Source organism: Condylura cristata, unplaced genomic scaffold, assembly GCF_000260355.1.
Source record: "Condylura cristata isolate star-nosed mole 26May11 unplaced genomic scaffold, ConCri1.0 scaffold00020, whole genome shotgun sequence".
Taxonomy (NCBI): Eukaryota; Metazoa; Chordata; class Mammalia; order Eulipotyphla; family Talpidae; genus Condylura; species Condylura cristata.
In genome coordinates, this window is record NW_004567121.1 from 23039537 (window position 1) to 23057506 (window position 17970).

Genomic DNA, 17970 nt, shown 5'->3' on the forward strand with positions numbered 1-17970 from the left:
TCATCACACCTAGTCATCCTGGTAAGTGCTAAATTATTCTGGGTTAGTTTCTGCCAGCTTCTTATAAGATCACTTATGGCTGCCACTGAATTGGTGGGGGCTATTCCCAAAGACACGCCTACATAAAGGTGACAAAGTAAAGGTGGACTCCATGCAGGGAAGGCCCAGCGCTGCAGAATGTATGTTATCCTTTCCCTCCCAGGACCCGCCCTGTCCGTCTGCAGAGCTGTGTTCTGGGAATCCCCTCAGTCGGCAGCTATCAGCAGGATCATCTCAGGGAACTTGATTTCTCCATCTACACTTTTCTTTTCTCCCCTGGAAAGGTTCATCCTATCACTCATGTCCTAAACTACAACATCCAACTCGGCCAGGCTCTGACTCCTCCCTCACTTGTCTCAGTTTTCAAAATGCTCCTCGTCTCAAGAGCTCCTCCATTTCGCAGTCCACGCTGTGCCTCCTATCTGGCTACAGAGCTTCTCTTCTGTTCTTGTTACAGCAGCATCTGCCTCTATCGAGGCCCTCTCCACAGCTTCTCCCTTCTTTTGCAAAGGGGTAGTAGCATATATGAGATAGAATTGGTCTTCAATGCTCTGATGTGAGCTTTTGTCCTGCACTAGACGCTCTGAGCCATATATCAGACACCCTCACCCGGGAGGTCCTGACTGGTGCTGGCCCTCCCAAGCTCGCCACGTCCTTGCCTCCTGTGGAAGTGGACAGTGAACAGAACTGTCCAAGGCAAGCATTGCTTATCTCCTAGGCTTCAGATTCATTTGACCAAAGGCAGCAGTGTGCCTGACTTCTAGAACCCCTTGCAGTCTCTCCTTCAAGCCAGAAGCACAGTTTCACCAGTAACCATGGCACCTCACCAGTGGGAATCCGCACACACCCTTCACCCAGACACCTACACTTACTTTCCTCCAGGACAGACATAACCACTTGGCATCAAATCCTGAGATGACTTCACATCTAGTTACACTCTTTATTCACTGCAAATACACCACATTCACCCACAGAACCAGGATCAAAAGTATTAAAAAAAAAAAAAAAAGCCATGAGTGCCTAGCAGTTAGTTCTTCACTGCTTGGGTTCTGGACAAAGTGGGCTGCGGGTTCAGGCTCAGGGCCACTGCCATGAGAACAGCAGCTCACTTGCCTCCCCCTCAGGTCTGAGGCCCTGGGCTCAGCTCTTCCCCCCTCCAGGTGGGAGAAGGGAGTTCGAGTCAAGCTCCTGTGGGCGGGAGAGGGGGCGAATGCGCTGCGTAAGGCCCAGGAGAGGCCAGTGCAGACCACAGTCCAGTGTCCCCTGTGCAGGCAAAAGGGGTTTTCTTTTGTCAGAGGTGCACAGATGGGGGCTTTGCACCTGTCTCCTGTACTACTATGGGTACTGCTTTAAGCAGAGATTATGTTTAAATAGTAGGTTAAAGTTTAAAAATGGGAGTGTCGTGGTTTTTGTTATACTTTCACAGCAACATATGCTTGTAACATCAGTAACCAATCTCGTATCAGCACCTCAGAAGGCAAAAATTGGCATTTCTCTTAACTGGCCTGAAAACATCAGGAAGGATTTGTCTAAAAACATGAGGCAGGTAGTAAATAATAGATGCCATCTGACTTTCCTGAAATTAGAAATTTGTTTTGTTGAATGTGGTAAGTTAAAATTTGAGAAGACAAATAACCTATTAACTCTAAGACCATCTTGACAAAAACAACTGAAATGATCAAAGAGAAATCCAACATACATACACAAGTTTAAACTTCTAGACATTTCCAACTTTTAAGGTCCTAGGGTAGAAAGAAATTAAGCAGGTGAATATTAAAATCAGGGGGCCCCAATCTTTGAACTGCAGGATTGCCTGCACTATCCACAAACCATTTGTCTAGGGAACCATTTCACTTACAAGGATATTTCTGCTCATCCCAGAGACTTCCACTGTAAGTAACTCTACACTCCACCCCAGCAAGCACTCCATTGTCTTGGAACCCTGATGACAGAAATGTCCTTCCACTGTAGACCATAACAGGAATATTTTCTGGTTTTAGCATTAGCAAGCGCCCTGTGGTATTTTTACTGCAACACCAGCTATGCCTGTGTGGATGCTCACTGCCCTCAAGGTCTTCTGTTAGTGAGTTATGCCAAACTAATCTCTTCATGTGTGAGTTATTTGGGTTTGACGCTGAGCATGTGCTGTTCTAATAATCTCCACTGACTGTTTTTATAAGATCCACTTTCAAATGCTTTGTCATTTCCATGTTCCTTCCACCGGGTTACAAATAAGAAGTACAATATAATTTGAATTACATACTCAATTCTTTTCTACAAGTTAGCAAGGAAAATACCAGATAAAGCAGATGGCTAAACCATCTCTTGTGACTTACAGGAGTGCTGATGAGCTCCATTCTCAGAGTTGAGGCTGTCTTTTATAACTACTTATTTGGCAATAATTTTTATAGGTACTTTTATTTTTAACCTAACATGTTGGTTTATTCTCAAGGCCATATAACCATGATAACCACCTAGTTCCAAACACTTAGCCCAAAAGAATTTCCTCACCCGTAAACCTTGCTTCCCCTGTGTCTAGCCTCCGGCAACCATATATCTACTGTGTACAGATTTTCCTATTCTGGACATTTTATATAAATAGAATCATATAATATGTGATCTGGATTCTATTCTGTCTGGATTCTTTTACTCAGCATGTGTTCAAGGCTCACTCACGTGTGGCTTGGATCAGCATTTCATCCCTTTTTATGACTGAACAGCCCACTGTTGGAGAGATTGCATTTTGCTTCTCCACACATTGGCAGTGGGCATTTTCACTGATCTCACTTTTTGGTTGTGAATAGCAATGCCATGCATATTTGCACGCAAGCTTTTGTGGGAACATATGTTTTCAATTCTCTCAGGTATATACCTTGGAGTGAAAATGCTGGGTCACATAGTGACACAGTGTTGAACTCTTTGAGGAACTTAGGTGGTATCTTAATATGATCAGGGTAGCCATATGGCCACTGCTGTTTGATCCAGTGGAAATGTTACTTCTATCAATAGCTTTGGCTTTCTAGAAACAACTGGGATTAACAGCCATGACTTTCCCAGTTACTATGTTGTCTGTCAAGCTCACATGAAAGGAAAGACAATTCATCTGAGACAACTGCCTTCCTGGTAGATCATTCTTCTGACTGCCTTCAAACTAAGTGGAGATGCATTTGAGAACAGTCATGGTGATGAGGAGGGGTTGACAGCGAAAAGACTTTCATTTGAAACATGATACATGAAAGGTTTCTTGGGATGCTTTTGGTTCAACTGTCATTCATGTTACAGGCATGAGTCAGGTTCAGAATATGAATGTTTTTTAATACATTGAGAAGTTGTATCTTGAGATCAACAGTTGACAAGCTACAGTCAAATCCAGCCAGCCACCAGACTTCTGACAACCTGACCTAAGAATTTGTAGATTTTTAAATGGTTACATTTTTGGAGTCATTTAAATAACCATACCTGTATGTCACATAATCAACTTACATCATGGCTCTCAGAGCCTTAATTATTTCCTACCAGGTTCTTTGGGAAAAGGTTTATGGACCCCTGCTCTGGAAAATACACGATGAAAATCAAGTTCACTAAGACCTATGAATAAGCAGAGTACCAGGTTATTAATTGAGCACAAGAAATATCCATTAAACAGGGAACACTCAACTCAAGATGTCAAGTTAAAAGTCTGGTAAATGCACAGAATCAAAATAGACAAAGTAACATATGCTGGACAGGGATGGTGAGTTATAGCATCAAAACACTAGAGTTAGAGTAAAATATTCATTTCTCACAAAAAGAACACATCACCCGCAACCATAAAGTTTCTACCAGTTGGAGAGTTCTAAATTTAACACAGTACATGCTTTGCTGAAGCCATCACACTCCACCCTCATCCTCATCCTCATTCTGGTCAATTCTGGTTTTGCCTACCAAGTGTCAACAGCAAACCTTTACTTACATGGGTTTGTAGTGTTACTGCCTCCTCCTTCAATGAGCTGATTAAGTTACACACTGCTTAAAGTTGTAGGTTTTGCTGCTTACAAGATACCAATATTAAACCTACCAAACGGTCATTAATTACAGCAGACCAGATTTTCAACATCCCTTATAGATGAGGAAACCAACACTTGTTCTTTTATAACCTACATTTTTTCTCTAGTCCCTGTAGCTTCTCAAAAGTCATGGCAGTGGGCTGTTAAGATACAGCTGTCCCTCAGATTCATCCCAAGATACATCATGCCCACATTTAGTATTGTCTATTCTAGTCATAATTATCTACTTTTACTGCTGGATCTTTAAATCCTTCAGCAAAACGAGAAGTTAAGCTGTTGGCTTTTGATCCTTCTCACCAAGATGAAAATGCAGACATTAGAAGATGCTGCTTTCCACATACATTCCTTATTAGCCCTCCCTTCCACTCCATGTGGTTTCCTTAGAGCCTCACTATACCTCATACAGAACTGGATAAAGGGTACAACATTCGTAGATCTTGACTCCTCACCTACCCACCACCTTTCTAGTTTTCATCTTCCTATTGTATTTCTTGATACACTAAAAAAGTGGACTCACGTTATAAAATACCCACTGCAGGTGAGCCTCGGGGAGTAATGCAGGCTATTTCAGAAATTTTCCCAGGAATGATCTTGGCTAACTTACTAAAGAAAATATTTTATCAATGTAAACATGTCAGACACAACTGTATCTAAAATTAGAATAAGCATGTCCCAGAAAGGGAGCCATCTTGTAGAAACAGAATTACAGGCAGGTTATTCCAGCATCTAAGGCATTCTAGATGCCTTTCCCCAGAGTGAGCTGTCACTCAGTTGTTTTAGGAACTAATGCAGGGTGTGTTTTTTCTTTAAATGACCCTTGGGTTTTATTTACTGGGACACATAAAGTCCTCTAAGCTAACCAAGTGCTTCCAAACAACAATGTGGTAACTTACAAAAATGACTGACTGGGCTATACTTACACTGAAAAGGCGACACAGCTTGATCCTGCCCATATCTTAAAGGGAACGAGCCTTCGGTGGCCTGCTCTCCTGAAATCACCTTCTGGGCTGCAAAATACTTGGGCTTGAGCACATACTCCTGGGTCTGGCCATGATGAATCATCACATTCTGTGAGGAAAGGGGTGTCATCATCCTGGGAGAAAAAAACAAAGTGAAGAGAAATAAGGAAAGGACTTTTCAAAGTCAACCAAAGAGGAAGGAATAAGAAATAAGTTCATTTTAGATGAGAAATTTCACACAAGGCTCATTTTCCCCTTCAAATACTATTCGTGACCTAGAAGGAACTAAGAGTTTGCATTCGGAAATCTGACATAAAAGAGACTCTGTCCACCTAGTCAAGGAGGGTAAGGATCAACAGGTGACCACCACAGGTGGTTCCCATCACAGGATTCGAGGCACAACTACCCTAGCTAAGCCTTCAAGCTAAACACATGTCACTTGAAGTGAACTCATGGACAAAGAGAAACCTGAATGAATATAAGTAATATTTTAAAGTATATTTTATTTTTTTCTAAGATCCTTTTTTATTTCTTCTTTATGTCTTTTATATCATTATGTATTCCCCATAAAAACCCCATCACCAATTCACCCATGAGCCATCACCATTGTCCCTTGTACTCTCACTCCCGTGTTGATCCCTTTCCCTCCTCCCTCACCAAATGTCTCCAATTTACGGTTGCCAGTTAATTTTGTGTTTTTTTCCCTGATGCCTTATGTGGTGCCCCTCCTATAAGTGAAACCATCCAGTATTTTTCATTTTCTGTCTAGCTTATATACACAATGGAATACTATGCAGCAATTAAAAAGATAAACTCATGCCATTTGCAGCAACCTGGATGGAGCTAGAAGGGATCACACTACGTGAAATAATCAGAAGTTACATTTTAGTTTAATTATGTTTTTGAGGTAATAGTGTACAGTGTTTGTATTAAGTACAGGATCCCCCTTCTGGTGGTGCTACCACAATATCACCACAGCATTCACAGTCCACCACCGAGGTCACGTGCTCCTTCCCTGTGTTGTGCTCATTTCTCTTTCTGCCCCTCCCCTGCTGAATGTCAGGATTCTATAGTCCCCACTGAGGGACTAATATTTGCATTTATCTGACCCACTGTCTGGTTTCTCTATGCTCCACATGTAAAAAAAGGCTATCCAGTATTGTCTTTCTCCTTCTGACTGACATCACTTCCCTGCCAGCTCTATCCATGTTGCCCAAGCATGTAAGTTTATCTATTTTGATCACTGAGTAGTATTCCTTGGGTGTGTATGTGCCACATCTTCTTGATCCACATGTCTGTTTGGAGAGACTTAGGTTTTAAAGGTGTTAAAGGTGTATTTTATACTCTGGTAAGTAAGTAGCATTAAAAATGTAAAGAAGAGAAAGTTGAAATATAGCACAGGAAGGAAACTATACAAGTAATTCCTAATTTGATCAGTTAAGCTTAACTACCTGTAAGCAGCTGGGACTACGGAGTGCAGTAGAATGTTCCTCGGCTTGGTGGGAAGACAACTAGTTGTTTTTTTGTTTTTTTTTTTTTAATAATAGTTTATTTTTACATCATTTTGTGCATTCTTTCATCTCAGTTGTAATCCCCATAGGCTTCCCAACATCAAATCTCCTGTGTTCCATCACCACAGTCCAGACAACTGGGATCCTGGACCTCAGTCCCCAGGTCCAAAGCATAGAATCTCCGCCGCACAGGACTGGAAAAAAGCTGGTAAAACTGTGTACATAGCAAAATGGAAGAAAAGCCCATGCTAAAGTAACAGCTTGCCCTCATCGACATTCATTTTCTACACTGCATTTCAGTGATGTTATATGAAATGCTCAGGTTAAGTGTGTTATCATTACCAGTTCCTAACAATAATAACTAATCATAGTCTTATTATCTCATCAACAAAAAAGTCAGGACCTTGAGATCCTTCTGCCCACGACTGTTGAGTTTCACCCCGCTGCCCAACCCTCTATTTCCGGTACTGTTGCAGCATGTAATGTGCACTTAACACTACACAGCCTTCACCCAAAGGTCGTCACCCCTGGGAGAACAGCTGAAATCAGGAGCTCAGACTAAAACAAAGAACATAAACACGCCATGCCAACGTATCCCGGAAAATGCAAAGTCACTACTGAACTCACAGAGCAGTCCAGCGGCGAGCTGAGCCTGGGAAGAAGGCCTGCTCCTCGTGTCCCAGCTACACTGGGGAAAGTAGCTGCAACTGACACTACAGTTTAGGAAAAGGGTTGACAGGACGACACTCATCCTGATAAGGTACCACAAAACCCAAAAGTCAGCCCCACTGAGGGATCCCTGAAGAAGAGGGAGAAGGAGACCACGTCAGGTCAGTGGGAAAAGCCAACTGTCAAGCTGTCCACAGTCCCAGACCACAGCACCACTCATCAAAGGTAGAAAAAGCGCCCAAATGACAGTCTAGATGATTCACTTTAGGTAGAGCTGATTCCATACAACAAGAATCCATAAGAGACAATGCAACAGAAAAAGGCTGGGCTCGAGGGATCTAGCTCTACCACTTTACACCTTGTGGGTGCAGAAAAATCCATCTTGGGCCTGGATTTTCCCAGACCCAGGCCATGCAGGGACATTCCCTTTGTCATGGGATGAATGACCTAAGTTCCTGAAAGCTTAGGGTTGAACACATAAACACTTTCGCTCTGGTGGTGTAACATAGTGGTTTGAACTTTCTATTTGGTTGGGACAGTGAAGAAAGTGAAACAGCTGGACTCATCTGGTGGTGACTGAGAGGAACCAAAACACTACTCAGCCAGCCTCCTAGGAAGCTCAAGGGCCGCTCACTTGACAGCTATGCAGCTACCCTGTCCCTGAGCTGTGCTACTGCACCTGGTGGAACAAGTCTGGGCTTGCTCCTGGGCCGAAGAGGACAGCCTGGCATTCCAGGACAACTAAGGTCTGCTCTGTCCACTGCCAGACCAGGGAGAATGCAGAGACGCCTTCCAGGGGAGGCCTCCCTCTGCCCCCTCTGAGCCAAAGCAGCAGGAGGCAGCGAGAAATCAAGCAACACAGTAGGGTTTCAGGCCTGACCTAGGTGCCTGAAAGGGTGTTACTGGTTTAAAGCCAAGGGGATGAGCAAAGGGAAGGAGGTGTGCCGAGCCCCAGTGTCAGAAGAAAGGGCCATCTATGTGGAAGATGAGACTTAGAGAAACATGGTGGAGCTCTGGAGAGCAGAGGAAAAGCCTCCCAGTGCAGGATTTGTGTTCTATGAGGGGCCAACTTCTTTAGAAGCTTCTTATCATTTCAGATAATGAGAACAGGCAGCTACAAAGTTCTGAAGGATATTCACACTCTATGGGGGAACATGAAAAAAGTGTGTAGGGGGAGGAACAGGGGGAGGAAGGGATTAAAAGGAAGAAAAAGGTGACACAGCTCCAAGAAGGAAGATAGTCTCTAAGGAGGAATGAGGACCCCTCAAACTGCTGCAGGAAAAGCAGGGAATTAAAGTAAAAAAGGCCACTGGGAAGGACAACAGGTGACAGTCACCATGACCATCGCATCCTGGCGCTGAGGAGTGATGCACACAAGAGTGAGCACAGACAGCGAATCTCTCAGCGGGTGGGAGGACTATGACCCACAGAGCAGAAAAAGTAGGCCAGAGGTCAGGGCACAGCGGCCAGCCAAAGACTTGAATCTTGGAACCTCTGTCTTCATAAGCAAAGGAGAAACAACTGAGTCAAACTTCTTTTCTTAAAAGACAGGATTAGTCACAGTGTTTACCCGGCTGCCTTCAGAGTGGCAATTCTTGGCGCACACACACAGGCTAAACTTTTCCATATTCCTTCTCGATCCATGATTTGACCTGCAGTGGGTGGGAGGACCTGGCAGAACACAAGCCCCTTTCCACTGAAGAAAAGGGTTTTTGGACCTCACAGAAGGGAACCCTCAACAGGCCATAAAATGTTTCCCACAGGCTGGGCTGACACGGTCTAACCCTTTCCACGGAGTTTCGCATAGTCAGGTTTGCAATCAGAATTCAGAATAAGAAGAGGAGGAAAGAGCACGGCAGGACATAGCCTGAGCCGTCCCCTCATGTCATCAGGGCCAGTTTCTCTCCACACAGTCCAGGGAGCTGCGCTCTCAGCCGCTCTGCGTGGGCGGACACTGCTCAAGGAAAAAGGTGGTGAACTCAAGGGAGTAAGAAATGCCAACTTCAGCTTCATGGAGAAAACCTCTCTTTTGTGGAGTTCTCAAGAACAATGTGAGCACCAGGAGAGTGAAGGGTAATATTGCAATTCTATGTGGAAAAGAGAAAAAGTCAGAAAAAGCCAAACTAGGAACAAACTCTAGAAATCTGACTGGAGAGCTGAGGCGGGAGATGGAGGCGGGAGATGGAGGCGAGAAGCCAAGACAGACTGTGGTGGAGGACTACGGGTGGTTTGGTGGTGGGAGGAAACCACACCCGTCTGAAGGGGGAGATCCTCTACCTATAAATTACTAACAACCTGGTAAAACAATGTTACTGCAATTTAACAAAACAACACCAGAACAATGACACAGTGGAGGATAACACACATACACAAACGTGCGTGTGCGCTCTGTAAAGGGAAACCACTCTGTCATCAATGAGTCCAATCATGAGAATTATCAGACTCAAAGAATTAAGAGGTAAGAGGCTACTGAGGAGCAGACTAGGACAGCAGAGACTGCTGGTATTAAGCTCTGGAGCTGCCAGAACAAGCACAGTGAAAGGGAAATGAAAGAAGCAGTCGTGAAAACTTGAGGAGAGAAAGGACTGCATCGAAGCAGGGACACAACGGTCACCCTTCTTGTCTCAGACTTTCAATGAGATGAAAAAGACAAAAGGCATTCAGAAAATAAAGCTGAAGGTTAGTATTAGGAGAGGCTGGGGAGACATGGAAATTAAGGGGACTCTGGTGGTCAGCATTAAAAATCATGATAAACACAACCAAGTAGCTTGGGAGCTAAGCAGAAAATCGGGGGTATGGAGAAGAGGGGCTCAGCTAATTAACGGAAGACCTACATAAAAGAAAAAAAGCAAACTTCCCAACTGAAGACTTCCACAGCAGCACAGCGTTGAACTTGCCCACACTATTGGTTGTCCGCTCTCTACCTGCAAACCCACACTTCACACCCAGCCTCACAAGACCCCACATGTACTGTCTGGACTGGACAATCCCCATCACTGCATAAGCCAATTCCTCACAACAGATCTTTCTCTCTTTTTCTACATATATATGTATATACACACAACCTATTGATTCTGTTTCTCTCGAGAGGCCTAATCTACTCTATTACTTTCTATGTACAAACTGATTTTCAAATAGTAACAGAGAAAGTGAAATATCTCTTTGGAAACCCTTTTCCAGGAAAAGAAAAAAAGTAATGATAAAATTACAACAGTCATTTGCAACTCCTAACAAAATGTGGGCAGTGACAATCTACAGAGAGATGACATGTACCTCCTGGTGGGAGAACGCACCACAACTTACAAAGTGAACCAAAAATCACTCCAAATCTCCCCAGGCTCTCAATCTATAAATAGACCACTGATAGGAAACCTGGTGGGCATGCTATATCAGAGAGGTACAATCAGCAAAATCTACGGTTTCTTCCCTGAAGAAATGTTGAGATAACAAAGAAGAGAGAGAGAGGCTCACAGAGATTTGAGACATGAGCGGTTGCAGTGGCTAGACAGTATTTGATCCTTTGTTGAGCAAATAAACTGTTAAATACTTGTGATGAAACATTTATGGAAATCTAAATGCCTGGATTTTTAATGGTATTAGTGATTATCTTGGGTGAGATAATGGTCTTTCCTAAGAGCCCTTGATCTTTTACAGATACATGCTGAAGTATTTATAGGTTGGCTTGAACATAAATAGGAAAGAGGGGAGTACAGAGGCATATCAACGAACATAGCTGTCTAAGCTGAGGATGGATACTTGGCGTTTTCTTTATACCATTTTCTCTTTTTATGTTTTAACTATTAAGAGTTTATAAAATACAAAGACCCGATGAAATTATTTTGTAAAATGGAAAACTTGTATTCACACAAAATCATGTATCAATTTTCAAGTACCCTGTCATAATAGAAACAAAGATGGCAGTATTGCTGCTCATGAAAAGGAAAATGAGACAAGGAATAGCAGGTGAAAGGAAAAACACAAATAATAGCACTCTACACCCTCTCCTTCCTTCTATTTTCAATGATCAGTTATGTGCTAATGGGGCAGATAGTCCATCTTCAAAGAATGTACTAACTCTTCAAAAGCTCTGAAAAACACAGAAGCTTGAAGTTATCAAAACCATGAAATGAGTAAGTTACTTTGCAAGTAACCACAGAGGGAATATTGTTAATAACTTTAAATCTTAGGTATATCAAAAATGAGCTGTTACCCTTTATAATAACTAAGCTATGGAAACAAACCAAATGTCCCAAAACACATGAATACCTCAAGAAGATGTGGTGTGTATACACAGTGGAATACAACTCAGCAATCAAAAAAGACAGACTTGTGCCATTTGTGCTAACATGGATGGAGCTGGAAGGGATTATGCTTCGTGCAGTAAGTCAGGAGGAAAATATCAGATGGTAGCACTTATATGTGGAATACCCTGAACCAAACACAAGATCAGAATAAAATACAAAACTTGCAAGCAGACCACATAAATGAGGCATCCAGGAGGGGAGCAGATGGATCAAAACAAGGGAGGGAAGAGCACAAGGGACTACAGAGGTGGACCACAGATGCTATGGTGGTGGGAGAACTATGGAGGCTACACCTAAGAGGAGAAATCAAATAATGTCCAGAAAGTAACAGTGATGATGTAATAAATCAATTAATCAATTTTTTAAATGAGCTGCTACATTTGAACAGCACCCTTGAACACAAAATAAAAAGGAGTAACAGCCTTCTCCTATTTACTTCAACTGAGAGGGACTACAGAAAACTGAACTAAACATAATCCCAAGAAAAGCCCAAATGTAAACAGTAGTTGAGGTTTCTATCCCATCAGGAAATGCCAACTGGCAAAGCCTGTGATTCAAATTCTAAAAATCAAATCTTAACTCAACCCCTTATCATGGAAAGGCAGATGAGAATGACCTCAGTTCCCTCGCTATAATGTAAGAGTAATGACAGCCATCTCCCAAAGTTCGCATGAAGACATGAAGTGTGATTTTCATATTTGAAAATGCTCAGTACAATACCTAACACACACAGGCGTTAGTCCTTCACCGCCCTGCACAAGGAGGGCAGCACAGAAGACAACTTCACCCTTCTGTGACATTAAAATTCACGTTCAAAAACTGCCTTATTGTGAAAAGAAAAGAGGTGCCTGTTTCAACACTTTAAAAAAAAGTTGTTCTACCTTTACACATGCTGTTTGATGTCAAAAATCCTGAGTTGTCACAGGCTCCAGCAACCGAGCACCACAACCACATGAAAAACGGTATAGCAGTTCCTCAAAAAGCTAAGCATAGAACCAGCATATGATCCAACAATTCCACTCCTTGACATGTACCCAAAAGAACTGAAAGCAGAGACTCAGACAAATCCTTGTACCCCAATGTTCACTACTGCATCACTTTTCGTGACCAAAAGGAGAAAACAACTCTAGGTAGTTTGTTGTTTTTTCTTAATTTATTTATTTATGCATACAGAACTGGAGTACAGGCCAGAGGTGCAGGGGTGGTGAGAGGAGTCACCAGAGACAGAGTGTGGAGCAGAACAGGCTGACTGATGAAGTACAGTGCTGAGGGGAGCAGCGGGCGGGTCAGGAGAGGTCTGTCACACCATGTGGGTCACCTCCTGCCTGGGGATCGAACTCATGCTGAAGTGGCTCTAGCTTCTTAGTGCTGTGCTTTAACCTGCTGCGCCACGAGAGAGGGCCCAACAACTGTAGGTGTTTTGGTGCACAGATGAGTAAACGACATGTGATAGATATTCAGTGTGCAGTGTGGTCTTAATACAGCCATGGAGAGAAGATCTGATACCTCTATAGTATGGACAAATGGCAAAAACATTATGCTAAATAAAATTACCCAGATCCCACAGGACACATTTTGTATGATTTCACTACAGGAAGTGGTAGGCAATCACAAGGCAATGGGCTTGTGAAGGGTGATAGCTAGTTTAACAGTTGGTCATGATGGATTGTACAACAATGTGAATGTAATTAACACCACTGAACTGTATACAGAAGGTGGCAGAAGTGACAAATTTTTATCTCATTAAAGACCTACATAAAAAAAAATGCCCAGATTCCTTTAAAAACAAAAGATAAACAGCATCATACTGAAAGATAACCCCTTCCCCCCATCCTGTAAGATCATTTAAAAATGATACAGCGTAAGCCTTGGTCAGTTAAGTTCAAGCATGCTCTTCTCCCTTTTAGTCAGCTGTTTAAAATGTCAATTCTACTACAGTAACCAGGCAAAGCTCTGGTCCCAGGTTATCACTTGCATTCCCTCCCTCCCCCTGCCTCCGCCACCTGCCTTCTCATACTTTTCACTTTGAGAACTGCTCTCTGAACCACAGAATGAGATCTGAGCTTCTGCAGCCTTAACATTACATTCCCCAGCAACCTCCCTGTTACTGCACTGCACTGCAGACAGGAACTTCACATTTACCAGAAGTGGAAAATCACCTCTATGCGCATGCCTGCAAAGACTTTGCAGCAATTGTATTTCCATGAATATTAGTCGACTCTCTGTCATGGCCCCTAACAACAGCAGGAAGAAACTCTCCTGGGTGTTGGCTGTTCACTGTTACACTCCCTGCTCATTACCTGGAAACCAGGAAGGATAGGCAAGACATGGGGAGGATATCCGAGCTGTTCTATCACAACTTGCACTCTTTGCTGCAGCCAGCATCTTCCTCACCCTGAACACTGCAATAGATATCTAGAGGTAGGGGTGGACGAAACAGGCCCAGGACGCCAGGATTCTCATTCAGTACAGGCATCCACCACACTCATTGAGCCATGGGTGGAGGAAGGGTCAACAAAACTGAATTGGACTTGAAAAATTCATCACAGTCCTGTCTATGCATCAAATCTCTCCAAGCCATGGGTCAAACATAGATCATTTATAAGTATAAGGTTTTTATGAGACGATCTTCAACATCCCTCAGCTCTGAAAGTCAGTTAAAAATACATAAAGAGGCCCTCCCTGGTGGCGCAGCGGGTTAAAGCACTGCACTGAGAAGCTAAAGCCATTTCCGCATGAGTTCGATTCCCGCCTGCCCCGGAGGTGACCACATGGCGTGGCAGACCTCTCCTGGCCCGCCCGCTGCTCCCCTCAGCAGTGTGCTTCCTCGATCTGCCTGTTCTGCTCCCCACTCTGTCTCTGGTGAAGCCTCTCACCGCCCCTGAGCCTCTGACCTGTACCCCAGTTCTGTATGTACAAATAAATAAATCTTTAAAAAAAATACATAAAGAACTATAGTTTCAAGTGTGTTCTTGAGTTACCTCAAGAAAGGTTTCATAGGGGAATTATTTTTCTTAATGTAGTATACATATAGATGTTGGTTCAAATCAAGAGAAGAATCTCAAGGTTTTATTTTTGCACCTTCAGGCTAAATAAAATAAATAAAAAGGAAAAATTCCTTCCATTTTTAAGGTGAATGCAATAAAGTCTGTTTTTCCCAAACAGCCTTCTTTTTTGCTATTACAATTGCTGCTAAACTAGGTCACCTAAGTAATAAATATTGAAAGCATTTAACTAAATTCAACATCTGGGGTTGAGTTTTGGGGTTTGATCCAGCTGAAACAAAATAGCCAGTGCCCTACAGGACCTGCAAAAGCCACGTGGAAGAAACCACAGTTATTCCCAAAAGTCAGGATACCTGATAGAAAAAAATATAGCTAACTTCAATGTATCCACAGGACAATGAGTACAACATTCTTGAGAAGCAAGACTTTTGCTGCTTTGTGAAGCAGCAAAATCTGATCAAATAAAATCTTGTCATACTGGGTGTTCTGGTATACCAGGGCTCAGAGACCTTGGTTGGGTATGTGCCATATTTAAGCCTGACTAGTAGGTCCACTGGAAGAAGGTAGGAAAGGCAGAGCCTCTTCTGTTTCCACATAGAGAGTATTTGCCCAATTTTGCATTATAATTTATAAGCCAATAATTCAAATCAGACCAGAAAAAAAATGTATTAACTTCAGAAAATAAAAATGGTTCAAGTATAAAAAGACACCATTAATAAAGTTGACAGTGAAAGAAGATTAAGCATATGAAAGGCATTAGAGACAGGTCTCACACAACTTAACAGCAAAAGATATCAGACCCAGTGGGAACAAAATTAAACCCATCAAGAAAAGGGACAAAGAACATGAATGAACAATTCACTGAAGGGCAAATCCCAAGGGCTAAGACATATGAAAAGATGTCTTACTGTACCTCACCAGTAATACACAGTTAAAAAGATCGAATTTTATACTCAGGTGTGTTTTTTTTGTTTTTTGTTCTTTTTTCAAATTATCAAAGCCTAAAAGACAGCTATACAATTACTGACAGGGATATAATTTGGGAGTATGCTCTTACACTTCACTTGTAGAATTGCAACAAACTTTGGAAATGAATCTGGAAAAACTTAAGCTTGAAACAAACATATACAATGACCTAATAATCACATTATTTATAACTTAAATAAAGTTCTAGTATGTATAAGGGTACATTTAGTAAGTTTATTGAATCACTGTTTACGTAAAAAAAAAACTAGAAACAAACTGTCCACTAATAGAAAAAGGATTCAATAAATCACTGTGTCCACATAGAGTATTATATAGCTATTAAAATGAGTTCATCTATTTTATAGAGGAATTTCTATGATCTATTTTAAGAAAAAGGGTACAAATTTTTATATGTACTATATTATGTCCCTATTGTTTATTAAGCAAAGTAATAATTATTATTCATGACTACACAGGCATATGAAAAAACACAAGTCGTTATTAATATCAATTATTTGTTCTTGGGAGAAATGGTGCAGTGAAAGTGGAAAGGAATAACAGAAGCTAAAAAATAAAGTTCAATCTTTGAGTTGCTCATGATTTTTTTTAATCATATATAGTCATATACAGATGTATAGACAAAATAATTCCAGTGTGACCCATTTTATTATCATTGCAGTGGTCTTCAAAATAGATGTCATGCCCAGACGGTATGAAATATAATGCTGTGATCCAGTAAGAAAACACTAAAATGCACGAACACACATACTTTTTTGTTGTTTGTCATTCTTTTTATCTCCTATTTTTAAAAATGTTTTTTAATATTCATTTACATTCAATATACAATAGCTTGTGTGCTACTGAGATATTTTTTGCTCATAGATTTTCAGAGCCCAAATGTTTGGAAACCACAGCGAATACATTTAAACAAGCTGATTTTTAACATTAAAACTCCTGGCAAATTCTGATCGTCTAGTTGCCCATGGATTCAATTTTCAATACAGAATTATTATAACTCTTATTTTATAGAATTTGTAAGATTGACTACATCACTGATTCTCAAGGCATCAATAAAAGTCTAAGTATGTTTTGGCCCTCCCTGGTGGCACAGCGGGTTAAAGCACTGCACTGAGAAGCTAACGCCACTTCCACATGAGTTCGATTCCCGCCTGCCCCGGAGGTGACCACATGGCGCGGCAGACCTCTCCTGACCCGCCCGCTGCTCCCCTCAGCAGTGTACTTCGTCGATCTGCCTGTTCTGTTCCCCACTCTCTCTGGTGAAGCTTCTCACCGCCCCTGAGCCTCTGGCCTGTACCCCAGTTCTGTATGTACAAATAAATAAATCTTTAAAAAAAAAAAAAAAAAGTCTAAGTATGTTTCTACCAGGACTGGGTACTCGGCACCTTCCTCTCTGCTATAACCCCGTCTCCTCTGCCATATCCGAGCCATCAAGGTAAGAGGAGGGGTGGTTCAGAAGTTTAAAATAAAATTCTATCATCAACAGTCCCATTCTCTTAAAATCTGATTTTCATAGCATCTACCGTATGCTTTCTCCCTAACAATCCAGTGACAGTGATTCTGTGAAAGCACCCTATGCAGATTCAATGCTCCTTGAGATCCAGCTGGACGGTTTTTGAAATGTATGTGAAAATACATCTGAACAACACAGACTCTTCCCACTTCTACTGGCCTCAGTTCCTCTCAAGCCTGAAGACCTTCTTTCAGAAATTATAATTGCAGATCTATACCAAACAGTCTTGATTTTTTCTGAATTATCTTTACATTCTACCTGTACTTCTGAAGGATCTTTCTTTGGACATAAAACACCATAGATATCTTGTTTCTTGAGCACTTTAAAAAATGTTCCACCATTTTATAACCTCCGTTTATCCCTGATGACAAGCGACCCATCATTTATATCATCGTGCTACTGTGTAAAACTTATCCTTGCACTCTGGCTGCTTTCAGAACTCCAGCTCAGATTTTCAGCTGTTTTGCTATGAAATGCTTTGGTGTGGTTTCCTTGTATTCGTGTTACTTGAGGTTTGCTGAAATTTCTTTTCATCTCTAGATTCGTTTTTCCTCGCCTGGGAAACTGTCAGCCATTATTTCCTTGAACATTTCTCTGCCATATCCTTTCCTCCTGCCTTCTGAAACTACAATTGCATATGTATTGAACTATTTTATATTACCCCCAACATCACTAAGATTTTTTCCCATATATTTTTGAATCATTTTCTCTTGTTCACCAGAAGGAACCAGGCCATCTCAGGTTCTGTTATCCTGTCATACTTTACTTTTTTTTTCCCCTTCTGTTTGTTTTCTATTTTTATATTAAAAGTTCCCATCTGAGGCCCACCCTGGTGGCGCAGTAGGTTAAAGCACAGCACTAAGAAGCTAAAGCCACTTCCGCATGAGTTCGATCCCCGCCTGCCCCGGAGGTGACCACATGGCGTGGCAGACCTCTCCTG

The 17970-nt window shown here is 41.9% G+C and overlaps 1 protein-coding gene across 1 annotated transcript in view; it reads right to left on the reverse strand.

Moving 5' to 3' along the window:
• Window positions 1–17970, reverse strand: part of LTBP1 (latent transforming growth factor beta binding protein 1) — a 278103-nt gene that overhangs the window by 209866 nt on the left and 50267 nt on the right. Inside the window, exon 2 of the mRNA XM_012727629.1 lies at window positions 5006–5178. Coding sequence (XP_012583083.1) covers window positions 5006–5178 — 173 coding nt within the window. The remainder of the gene's footprint in view (window positions 1–5005; window positions 5179–17970) is intronic.